Here is a 12,818-nt window from a genome sequence, read left to right on the forward strand (position 1 = left end):
AAAGTAAATCGCATTAAAATTCTAGTGATAGAAATGAATATACTTGTTGAGGCGACAATATTTCAAACCTATTGAACACTTATGAACTTTTGTCATGGGGATAATATTGATATTATTCTATCTTAGTGTACAAATATCATTATCAACGCCGAATAACGTGACCTTGCAATTAATGGCAATAATTGACAGGATATAATTAATTGCTAATTAATCTGACACTTTGTAGTTTGACTTCGGAATGCAAAATTATAAATTCAGCTTTCTGGAACAGTGAACAGCTAAGGGAGGTCGCATTGGTCCAGTAGTAATACTGTCTTACTACTAAACAAGGGGTTCGGAAGTTCGATTCTCCGCTCCAAAACTAAACTAACATTGGGCTAAGTGTTCCATGATTAGTTTACATCTGGAAAGCTGATAAACCAGGAAAGCTGCCTTCTGCATCTTGCACTATTTTTCCACTAACAGTATTCTGGAAGACTTAGTGCCGCACTTATTGGTTACCGGTGGGGGCTATAAATAAGCTTGAAATGCTTAAAAACAGAGTGCAGTAAAAAAACAACGCAAATACCGATTGAATTAAAAAAAAGAAATTAAAAAGAAAATCAAATTGCTGCTCTCTTGTAATAGTTATGCAAAACGAAGTCAGAGATCCTCCCTTGTCTTTTATTCTGTTTCCGTTCCTTTCTTTAACTCCTTTAGTTCATGGAATAAAGAAATGCTTGGCTATTATATATGTAAAAAAATCTTAAGACTTAAGTATAGCAGAATATAATCACAGAACAGCTGCGCTGTGACATAAAACGAGCCGCACTATGAGAAAACCAACATAGCGCGTTTGCGACAAGCATGGATCCAGACCAACCTGCTGTTCACTTTCAAAGCCTATTACAGTTAGAGAAACCGTTAGCGCGGATGTGCAGGCTGGTCTAGATCCATGCTGGTCACAAATGCACTATGTTGGTTTTCCCATGGTGCGGCTCAATTGTAAATGAACTTATATTGACGGAAATAGCTTTACGATTTGGTAGCGCATACTTTCTGCATGTAAACTATATAGGGACCTTTGTGGCAGAGTAGTTAAAACCGCTTATCGGATCATACAGCTTTGGAATTAATTTGGAATGATTTTTGTTTTCAGGTTGGCCAGTTTTTCAATGTGTTCGCCCATGCAGAAACGAATGCCTGCATGGACACTTGAGACATTTCTAAAGCTGGGAAAGTCACCATGTGGCATGCATGGAGTCGGTATGGCGGAACCCACTGCCGCACTTCTGTCACCGCTATCCTACAAAACCCCGTAACTTAGCTTACGAAACGATTTAGAATAGCTGCGAATAATTGAAAATAACTGAATAATTAAAAATGATAGAGACACATGAAACAAACGGTTAATTTGTTGACAGAGTGCCTTAGATTATGTCTTAATTAAACTGAAATAGTATAAATCCATACGTCGCTGATAACAGGAATATAAAGCCAGTTGATTTGGATCTTATTAATGCTTATTCCAGATATGGACTTAAATAAAACAAATTCGTTATTTTTAGACTTTTGTGGAGGGGAAATTTTATGGGTAAGATGAAAAATAGAATGTAAGAAAATAAGATATAATATTATCTTGTCTTAGAAATATTTGGACAAATATAAATGTCTAAAGAATAGGGCATTAATATCTTTAAAATTAGTTTAGAAACTTAGTCATCGGCGTTCAAAATATATCTAAAAGTGTTGTGTTTTTTTTTCTCTAAGTATCTTAATTTTGAGTTTTTATTTCGTAATATTTGTTCTGTTCTAATTTTATAGGTGATTTACACATCACATCACTATTCCTTAGGTTCTTACATCTCTGACTTGTGTAATTTGCTTGCAAGCGTATTTGACTCTTACGGAAAATTGCGACGATTGTTTTCAGAATGAACGATTACTGAATATTAATGAACTCGCGACGATTATTTTTTACAATGAACGACTATTGAATTTGTTGGAACTCGTTATACTTTTTTCACAATGTACGACTAACAAATGTAAGGAAAATTATCGAAATCATAATGAATTTTTACTATGTACGACTATTGAATTTGAGCTACGAGTTTATTTTTCAGGATATACAACTGTTGATTTTGCAAGAGCGCGCGATGATTATTTTCCCAATGAACGACTTTTGAATTTGTAAAATTCGCGATAATTACTTACCAATGAAAGACTACTGAATTGGCAAAAATTCGCGATGATTATTTACCAATGAATGACTATTGAATTTTCAAAACTTCGCGATGATTATTTGACGACTATTGAATTTTCAAAAATTCGTGATGATTATTTACCAATGAACGACTATTGAATTTTCAAAAACTCGCGATGATTATTTACCAATGAACGACTATTGAATTTTCAAAAATTCGCGATGATTATTTACCGATGAACGATTATTGAATTTTCAAAAATCGTGATGATTATTTACCAATGAACGATTATTGAATTTGCAGACTTTTTTATTATGTCGCGTAAGTCGTCTAGTTTTAAACAAATGTTTAAGCTACTTACATTATTTATTTTCTAATTACCAAAGAATAATATTAACGTTTAAAGATTTCTCTTCACAAGGTCAATGTTAAAATTAATTGCTAAAATTGTTTCATATAACATTAATTTATCAAAGACGTTGTTTCAGTATTTGTTAAATGTTTAGAAAATGATATTGTGCCCGTATTCATGAACACTTTAAATTTGAGAGTCAGGCTTCGAAATGCTAGAAGTACTCTTACCCAAATATTTGCAAATCGTGTACGGATTTTGCTGAAACTTTTCATGAATATGACATAATACTAAAACAATGCAGCTGTGCAATGTTTCAGCAGTACGGAATGTACTAAAAAGAAAGTTACTGCAAGTTGCATTTTAAGAGGTCTGACTGATTCCAGTCTTAAATCATTGATGACTATGGGCCCAATGTCTACGGGCCAAAATAACTACGGGTCCAATATATACGGGTCTAAATGACTACGAACCAAATGACTCCTGAGTATGGAGCATTTCAATCAAAATTCGCATTTAAACTTGTATCTTGTCCTATGTGATGATTTTCCATTCAGCACACGTTTGCGGTTAGAAAGGTGTTGAGATATTGGTGATAAAGAGTAATTAACTGGTGATGTTTTGCCACTGTAAATATATGGATTCATATTTGCCCTATGTTAAGATATTAATACACCAAAAAACTAGATATTGCTTCATTATGCACAGCTTGCTAGACTGCTAGTGCTACAATACAGTTTTAGATGTCTTGTGTTGACAGCTTCATGCTTTTTTTAAATATCTCGAGACTGCTTCCTGGAAAACCCAGTATTGGTGTCATATGAAAAGGTGCGGTAATGACCCTAATTTGTTCCGAACCCAAGACCCACGGGTAAGCGGCCGACACTTCAACCACTAGACCACCGCTCCATTTAAACATACTTGTTAAAGATATTAGACAAGTCTCAGAAAGCGGCCTTGTCATTGGTCAATTTCAAATTTATGCACAGATAGAGCCAGTCAGAAACAACCAGCCTGAAGCGAATGAATTTGGACTGGTTGTAGTGTTTAGATTGTTTGAAATTTCTACAATTCATTTCTTTTTTCAGGATGAAACCACGATCAACACTGCAACTCCCCAATTTTCAGCATGTTTTCTTAATACACTGACGTTGATACCATGTGCTTTTCTGTGGATTGTCTCCCCTTTCTTTGTGCTTTATATCAAGAAGAAAACAAGGAAAAGTCCACTTCCGGTGTCACGTTTAAACATGATCAAAGGGGTAAAGCTATTCATGTGATTGTACAATAAGTAGTAATTCTAACACTTTTAAGATTTTCTTTTCTATAAACAAAGAAGGATTTTACCGTGTTTTGTCTTGTCGATTTAAATATGTTTCGCAAATTGAGTTACTTTTGGCAATTCCGGTTTACTCCATTCATTTACGACTAAAACTGATTCTATATTAGTATTCATTCCTAGTGTAATTCAAACGGTCTTCGTGATTAGATTACTACGCATCTGAACTCAAAATCGTGTTTTATTTGTCAACAAATCACGCAAAACTAAAATCATTTCCCAAACATCATATTATCAAAGGTATTCCTGCGCTAATGAATCACGGCAATGACTCAATATGAATATTTGCATTCATTTATTTGACACATTTTAACTTTCATTAGTGTTTGCATGACGAACTTTATCTATATGCGTGTTAAGCGAAGAGAAATTTTGAACTATCAAAATTATCATTGACGTAATGTTCAAGACGAGAAATATAGCGGAATTATTTCGTCACACTAAATTAAAAATACATATTTCGACAACTTGAGCCGAAAACAGCATCCAAGCTAAAAGGTGCTACCATAATCAACCCTGTTATATCAATATACTTTTGAAATACTGTTGAAAAACGGCGTTAAACCCAAAAACAAACAAACAGACAAATACTTTTTGTAAGATCGATACATTCATAACCATTTTTCGTCACATGTATACCGATGATTATTATAATTAGCATCCACCATTCTACATTTTAAATAATCGCATTTATTTTGTTCCAGAGTTTACTGGAATGGAAAATAACCACACGTTTCCCTTTCAAATATGTATAACAACATAATAATGAGCCGCACCATGAAAAACCCGACATAGTACATTTGCGACCAGCGTGGATCCAGTCCAGCCTGCGCATCCGCTTAGTCTGGTCAGGATGAATGCTGTTAGCTAACGTGTTTTTTGTTTTTTTTCAAATTCCAATAGGCTTTGAAATCGAACAGCATAGATCCTGACCAGACTGTGCGGATCGCAAATGCACGATGTTGGTTTTCTCATGGCGCGGCTCATATGCCATTTGTTTCATAGGTGGTGTCATTCATACTGAGCTGTTTGACTGTGTTGTCACTTATTCTACAAGAGCATTATGGGCCTTGGTGCGAAGCCTACTCTGCTGTATCAGCCGCGAGCTATGTGTCGTCTGCATTAAAATTTGCTACATTTGTAAGTACTAAATTAAGTTATTGAACTTGTAACGAAGTTCCGCAATTTCCGTGCTATTACGTTTACGTAGATGACGTCACATAATACTGGCACTGTTAGGACGTCATATACTAAATAAATAAAGCCAAAAAATCCTCAAATTGGTTTGCAACCACGATCTATTTTGGACGTTATAGGCATGAAAAATGATCTGACATGTTTGAACCTAATATAAAATTTGGGTGTCGTGTACTTTTAACTATTACAGAATTTGGGCATTATTATTCAAACTTTGAAATAAATTGTGTGCACAGCCATACAGACATACAACAATATACCAAGCTATCCCACTATTAGAGGGTAGATATAAAACTTGGAAGATATCTAATCACATTTACAACATTTCAGTGGTTGTCTATAGTTCTACAGCAGTATCAACGGAGAAAGGGGTTGAAGACTTCAGCTATTCCTTTCGTTTTCTGGTTTCTGATGTTGTTGACCGAAGGCCTCGCCACGTATTCACACGCTTCAAAACCGGTACGTCAACGCCAAAATCTTACATAATTGAGCCGTGCCATGAGAAAACCAATATAGTGGGTTTGCGACCAACATGGGTCCAGACCAGTCTGCGCATCCGCGCAGTCTGGTCAGGATCCATGCTATTCGCTTTTAAAGCCTACTGCAATTGGAGGAACCGTTAGCGAACAGCATGGATCCTGACCAGACTGCGCGGATGCGCAGGCTGATCTGGACCCATGCTGGTCGCAAACCCACTCTCTTGATTTTCTCTTGGCGCGGCTCATATGTATTTGAAAATTTAAAGAAGTGAAAGTTCTATAATGTGGTGTAATAGGCTGGAGCAATGGAGGTTTTGCAAGTCATAGTAAGTATAATTCAAATTACATTAAATTCAATTTAGGCGTTACGTATAGAAAATATAACGTGTTCATTTTCATGAGTGCACTTAAGCAATTAAGTAATTTTTAGAGCATCTATGGACTTACAGACGCGAAAAAAATGGTAGCATAATGGTGGATACAAATAGTCCTCAGATTGTTTTCCTCTGTAGAGTTATTTTCCTTATTTTCTTTACATTTTTTGCAACATTCACATAACAGATCTATGTCATATAGGTGGCATTTTCATAATGAAATAACAACTTGAAAGAATATTTCATGGAAACTTAGACCATACACAACCACTACAATTTGGGGTTTTATTTCTTAGCTGATTTTTGCAGTTTGTGTGTTTGACTGACAATATTCTTTTTGAAGTCAACATGATCCCCTTTTTTCTTTTGATTTTATTCAGCACTGACAATAGTCTTCAAGAAAATGTAAGTTACAGACATTTAAATAAAATAGATCCTGATGTGTGCTGCGGCCATTGGAAATATGTCAATTTTATACAGAATAAAGAAGAGCTATTTAGTGTATTGTAACCTATCTTGACGTGAACTGTTTTATTTGTAGGAACACTGTGCTGAAGATACAGTATTTTACCTGTACTCTGCATTTATCATCTTGCAATTGGTGTTACATAGTTTGGCTGAATCTTATATACCGCATGGATACGAAAATCTAGATGAAAAGGTAAGCTGTAATTGAGCCGCAGCATAGGAAAACACACATAGTGCATATGCGACCAGCATTAATTCAGACCAGCTTGTGCATCCACGCAGTCGGGTCAGGATCCTGGCTGTTCGCTTTCAAAGCCTATTGCAATTAGAGAAACCGTAAGCGAACAGCACAGGTCCTGACCAGACCGCGCGGATGATGGTCTTAAACGCACTATGTTTTTTTTTCTTATGGTGCGGCTCATATATGGATCACTAACGTTTTGTGCGTCTGTTTTGTCTGTACTTCATTTAGGTCATCGTGACTATTTTATTTAAAGGTGGATAATCAGATTTTGGCCATGTAACGGATTTGTTCGAAACTTTAGCATCTGATCATTTACACTCATTTATGTTCACTTAACACTTAATACAAATTAGATTTTCACTGGAGGTATTTTTAAAATTTCATTTTCCTATCCTGGTTGCCCAACCAAGATAGAGTTATTTTATCATAAGTATAAATTTGATAAACGTACTTTACGTAAGGAAATGTATAAATATTAGACATATTGTAATATATTTGTAAAATATTTGCATTAAAAATTATGTATTTAGATGGAATTCATTAGAAACGCAAGTTTGAAAAATTATTATTACCGCCCTTTGCCTATCTTGGTTGCGCAACCAAGATAAATTGGAAATAAAAGAATTCAGAAGCTACACACAGCTTTAAAACTTGCATTTTGGTTCAGATTGTTCAATAGTTGATATGTCTATCAAATACAAATGTAAAACTAGACATTGTATCGAAATAAAAAGAAATACCCATCTTTTTATATACTTTCATATTAAAGGGGAGTAATTACAAAATTTTATAAAAATAGTAAAATATACATTTCAAATAAGAATCTAACTCTATGTAATCGGTCTTTTTGTTCCTTAAATAATTCTCTACCAGAATATACAAAAAGTAAAAAATGTCATTAAATGTTGATTAAATGTGATTGACCACCTTTAACGTGTGCCCTTATAAACTTGGTTCAGTGCTACCAATTCATTTAATTTATTTTTGATCACTTAACGTTTTGTCCTTATTTGTTTAGGTCACCGCGACCAATTGATTTAATGTGTGTCTCTATGTATTAAGGTCACCGCGACCAATTGATTTAACGTGTGTCTCTATGTATTAAGGTCACCGCGACCAATTGATTTAATGTGTGTCTCTATGTATTAAGGTTACCGAGACCAATTCATTTAAAGTGTACCTTTATCTATTTATGTCAACGCAATCAAGTCATTTAACGTGTATACTTATTTTTTAGGTCACCGCGGTAAATCTGTTAGGTCACCTTGACTAGTTTTCTTATCTACACAGAGCACTGACAGGATAGATATGTTTCACATGCAATTATCTTAGAAACCATTATCTTACAAATCAGTATTTTAGAAACCAATATCTTAGAAACCATAATTTTAGAAACCATTATCTTACAAACCATTATTATAGAAACCATGGGCAGAAGAGGATGCATCAATTTTAAACAAAACATTATATCACTGGTTTACCAGGTAAGTACAGAATATTTGTAAATACGTTAATATTGCTTCTATGTGGTTTGTTTATTTTGATAGCTAATGAATTGGAGACATGTCTATTTTCAATATATTCACGGTTTCATGAAAGAGGTTTGCATTGAAAGTTATATGTGTATTATATATTAATACCTTTTGTAGGATAAACATTTTTTCTTTATGTGAAACTAGTTAATATTTTGTTATAGGGTCCTTATGGATGTATATATAAGTACACGAATATCCTACAGTATGTTTTGACACGTTTCTCTGACATTGAAAAACCTCGGAGAGCTTTTCTATATTGTATCTTTTTATTTGTCATAATTTCCGCGAAATAAGATGTGAGATCATAGTCTTTTTTTTTTTTTTTTGCAGCGTCGTCTGGAATGTACACAAGAAAAGATTTTTTCCAGAACGGTTTTGGTCCCCTTCTCCTAGAATGAAGTGTGACACTCTCGCGCCACTTTTAGAGGCGGCATGGAAAGCTGAAGTAGACAAATGTAATGCAAACAGGTATTAATAATCAATTTTAATGCGACACTCTCGTGCCACTTTTAGAGGCGGCATGTAAAGCTGAAGTATAGACAAATGTAATGTTAACAGGTAACATTTATAACAGTAAATGGGACAAAAGAAACATTAAAGAAAAAGGAGGAAGATAAATGTAGAATAGACAAGTTATACCAAATAATTAATTCAACGACAAATAACTGTATTTGATATATTGTTTCTTCATTAATATGTTTCGAAAGTTTAAGTTAATGAAATAAGAGCGAAATTTAAAATACTTCGGCTATTTTCTTAGGAACGGGCATGAACCTGAGAAGAAGCACACCTTTCCGTAAGCCAACCATTATCGTGTATTTTCGTTTATAAGACGCATTATTAGGAGTCATCTTTCAAGTTCAAAGAATGGGAAGCATCTCATAAGTGTGTACTACTAGAAAATTAAAGCGAAAAGTAAGCCCAGATGGCATGTCCGATGTCGGGGTGCGTCTTATAAGCGAGTGCGTCTAATAAGCGAACAAATACGGTATCTAATTATCGTAACTGTTAGATAATACATGTTTGATTTGCAGAATGAGGAAGACAAGGAATTCAGCTTCGACTGCGTACAAGGCAAATGGCGAAAAAACATATTTTTCTGAAAAATCACCGATTATAAGCGGACAGTCTACAAGACAAGAACATGGTAAAAATGTGTACATATATTTAGCAGTATATTGTTGTAGACAATAGACAATTTTTTCTTTTCTTTTATATAGTGGTGTATAATAAGTATACGATCCATAAGCTCGTGCCAATGTAAAGCACGTGTTTCCACTCTATATGTATGATATTTATCAATTAAATTGTATATTTATCAAATACATTGTATATCGATGCGAAGAAAGTGGCAACAATCAGTCAGTAATGAGGCGTGTCTGTTGTTATGCTTTCATATGATCAAAAACAAATTCAAATACCAGTTTCATGGATATTCTAAAGTAATTGTCTCTAAGTGAGATCTAAATGAGGACTTACCCGACCTGGAAACTGACGAACTTGAAGCGAACCTAAAAGGCATCAGTTGATTTTTTTTCAAGTTCAACATTTTGAGGATTTAGTTGAATATATAGAAATCAAATGCAAAGATTTGTAGTGGTTGATCGTTGTTTTTCTAGTAAAGTATGTCCGATGTCACACTGTTTCGATTTCAAAATGGTAATTCTGTAGAACTCTAGGTTCTTTTATACGGCGTTGACGTCAAAGTGCATTAGTGTATTACTAATCTCATGTATTACTATTAATAGCTTTATTTCACTCCTGCGACATCAAACATGTGAATAATTCAATATGAGAAGACATTCATGTAATATCCTCTATACATTTATAAAAAATATCGCGTAAACATTCAACATACTCGTATACATTAACAGAGAAGAGTACAAAGCCTAACCTGTTCTTGGCCTTGCTTAGAGTGTTTTGGTGGGACTGGACGGAAGCGACATTTTACCGAACAATTGCTGAGGTATTGTGGTTACTTGAACCTATTGCACTCAGGTATGCTACCAGTTTCGATTAAATCTAAATACAGACAATCTTATATGTAATTACACCTTGTGTGTCTTTATTCGCAGATAGTCTAGATCTAACATTTATGAAATTACAATTGTATCAAATATTTAGTTATTTTCACCGGATGTCAAACGTACTAATTTAACCTTTTTTAAATAAAGATACCTCAGTGTTTCTTCTTTTTTTTACTTTTAGATTCATCATAACTATAGCCGAGGACAAGAGCTCCGCCCCTGAATGGGAAGGTTATTTCTTCTGTTGTATGTTGTTTGTGAACCTCTGTATCAGCTCTTGCTTCTATCACATGTCCTACCACCACATACAAGCCGTCGGACTCAAAGTAAAAACAGCACTTATGTGTCTGATATACAAAAAGGTAGTTTCATAAAATTGCTGACTGTATTAATTCGATAGTAAATATGGTTTTAGGAGGAAACTTCAATTCAGTTAAGGTAGTGGACCCGAAATGACGATCGGCAATTTCCGGTCGTTTACGTATTCTCCGTAAGCGATTTCGGCATTCTCCGGTCAATATAAACATATTTCTTTGTTATGACCGAAGAATGCCGAAATCGCATACGGAGGATACGTAACCGCACGGAAATTGCCGATTGTCATAACGGGTCCACTACCTTAATCAAAAAGTTCCATTTATATAATGTTTCAACTCCTCATGCAGAAGTCAATTGTTTTTAATAATATTCGTGTTGAGTCTTAGTCAAGACAGCATGTCTTGTTCTATTATCGTTTCAAAATATAACCCCAGTTAGTGTAGAAGTTTCAGATTTATATAGTGGCTAAAAATCAAAGATAAATATCAAACAGGGAATGCCACGTTCCAAAAACGCAGCCTCCCCTAAACGAAACTTACAGCACGCAGATGTGCACACTTCTAACACTAGCATACAAAGCAAACACCTGAGGACAAAACAAACAAAAAAAGGAACATAGTTGGGCACCGCCTTGGAACGGACTCGATTATTGGCATGTATTTCTGGTTATGTTGGGATCATAGAGGTTATTCGAATTTCAGCCGGTGGTAGAAGGGTAGGGAGGTTGAAAGAACTTATTATTTGACTTGATTTGTTGTAGCTCTATACATCCTATCAGTCTTCCTTATTATTTGTATAGTCTTGATTATGTTGTTTCCTTGATTAAATTTACCAAGTTGTTTGTAGATCATTTTACCTAACAGATACTTCCACTTAAAATGATCCCTTCTGTTCTGAATAAGTTAATTAATACAACTTTGAAATGGTATTTTCCATGAAGACTTATGCTCATTTTTTCAGGCACTAACGATGAAAAGAAGTGGAACTCAAGCATCAACTATTGGAGAGATTGTCAATCTAATGTCTGTAGATTGTCAAAGAATACAGGATTCTTTAACGTTCTCTTTTTATGCGTTCGTCACTCTGTTTACGTTTGGTATTGCATTAGCGCAACTTTGGACGCTTATGGGTATGTTTATCTTATCTAATGTGTTTTGTATGATTCCTGTTGGTCACCGTACCTAAAATTGAAGAAAACTAGACAGCACTTGACTGATATGCAGGCTCCGTAACCTAAGATCCCCCATTTTTAAATGGGGACCATACGCCGCTTTTCATGGCATTTCATGCTAGTGTATCATTGAAGGTTTCATGTCACTGGCGTATGAACACATCTGCGGATGTCTCTAACTTTTTGTATTTGTAACCCGTGTACGTTAATGTTGAATTCTGCTCAACCCGTGGCTAGAGAGCGTGGACGATAACATGCATTTCAACTACCGTCCTTGGACAGACTCAGTCAAACCGAGCCTGCAACATGTTCATTTTTGTCGAGTTGAACGACCTTTGGAGTTTCCACTTTCTTATTTTAAACATTAATGGATGCTTACAACACATGATCTGCTGTTACTGTTCTGGCACACCTTTAAAACTTTTCGCTACTCCAGAATAAAAGTTCGCCTGATGATACCTGACATACATTGTCTGTAGATTTTAATATTTAACCCGTCTCAAATTTGTTCAAAATATTCCGCTACACCAAACTATAGGTCCCTTTGATGATACTTAAAATTGTCTGTAGTTTCTAATATGAACACCTCTCAAATTTGTTCTAAATATTCCACTACACGCCAGAGGTCGCCCGAGCAAACACGTTCATCCTTGAACGTCTCTTTGTCATATGATAAGTCTCTGAATAGTTATACTTGCAATAACTATTTACACTAGTAAGTACTTTGCTACACACGAAACAGTGATCGTTCGAGCTAATATGTTCACCTTTGAACGTCTCCTTATCATATGACGTCTCTGAATATATACTTGCAATAATGATTTACACATGCATACCCCACTACACACCGCACAGAGGTCACCCGAGCAAACAAGTTCACCTTTCAACGTCTCTTTGTCATATGATAAGTCTCTGAATAGATATTTGCAATAATTATTTATAGCTGAATATTCCGCTACACTACACAGTGGTCACCCGAGCTAACAGATTTAACTTTGAGCGTCAATTTGTCGTATAATGAATCTCTAAATTGTTGGCTGCTTTGTTTGCTTTTGGTTCAACGCCTTTTTTTCAACAGTATTTCAGTTATGTTACGGCGAGCAGTTAACCTAACCAGTTTTCCTGGATTCT

General features: G+C 35.0%; 1 protein-coding gene and 1 long non-coding RNA gene across 2 annotated transcripts; both read left to right on the forward strand.

Moving 5' to 3' along the window:
• Window positions 1-1,467: 1,467 nt before the first annotated feature.
• LOC128551254 (uncharacterized) lies at window positions 1,468-5,014 on the forward strand. The gene is made up of 3 exons (XR_008368741.1): window positions 1,468-1,573; window positions 3,624-3,797; window positions 4,880-5,014. It is a non-coding gene; the product is annotated as an uncharacterized LOC128551254 (long non-coding RNA).
• A 3,048-nt stretch (window positions 5,015-8,062) lies between these two features.
• LOC128551038 (multidrug resistance-associated protein 1-like) lies at window positions 8,063-12,671 on the forward strand. The gene is made up of 7 exons (XM_053531311.1): window positions 8,063-8,120; window positions 8,502-8,639; window positions 9,206-9,318; window positions 10,046-10,169; window positions 10,380-10,560; window positions 11,477-11,645; window positions 12,631-12,671. Exons 2-7 carry the CDS (start codon window positions 8,566-8,568, stop codon window positions 12,669-12,671), a joined length of 702 nt encoding a protein of 233 aa, XP_053387286.1. The 5' UTR covers window positions 8,063-8,120; window positions 8,502-8,565.
• The last annotated feature ends 147 nt before the right edge of the window (window positions 12,672-12,818 follow it).

The sequence above is a fragment of the Mercenaria mercenaria genome, chromosome 19 (genome assembly GCF_021730395.1).
Source record: "Mercenaria mercenaria strain notata chromosome 19, MADL_Memer_1, whole genome shotgun sequence".
NCBI classification, from domain to species: Eukaryota; Metazoa; Mollusca; class Bivalvia; order Venerida; family Veneridae; genus Mercenaria; species Mercenaria mercenaria.

Bases quoted from the DNA above. Each gene is read 5' to 3' on its own strand.
- LOC128551038 (XM_053531311.1), top strand. From the start codon at position 8,566: ATGAAGTGTGACACTCTCGCGCCACTTTTAGAGGCGGCATGGAAAGCT. The intron at 10,561-11,476 runs GTAGTTTCATAA...TCATTTTTTCAG, and splicing joins TGTGTCTGATATACAAAAAG to GCACTAACGATGAAAAGAAG. The intron at 11,646-12,630 runs GTATGTTTATCT...AATTATTTATAG, and splicing joins GCAACTTTGGACGCTTATGG to CTGAATATTCCGCTACACTA.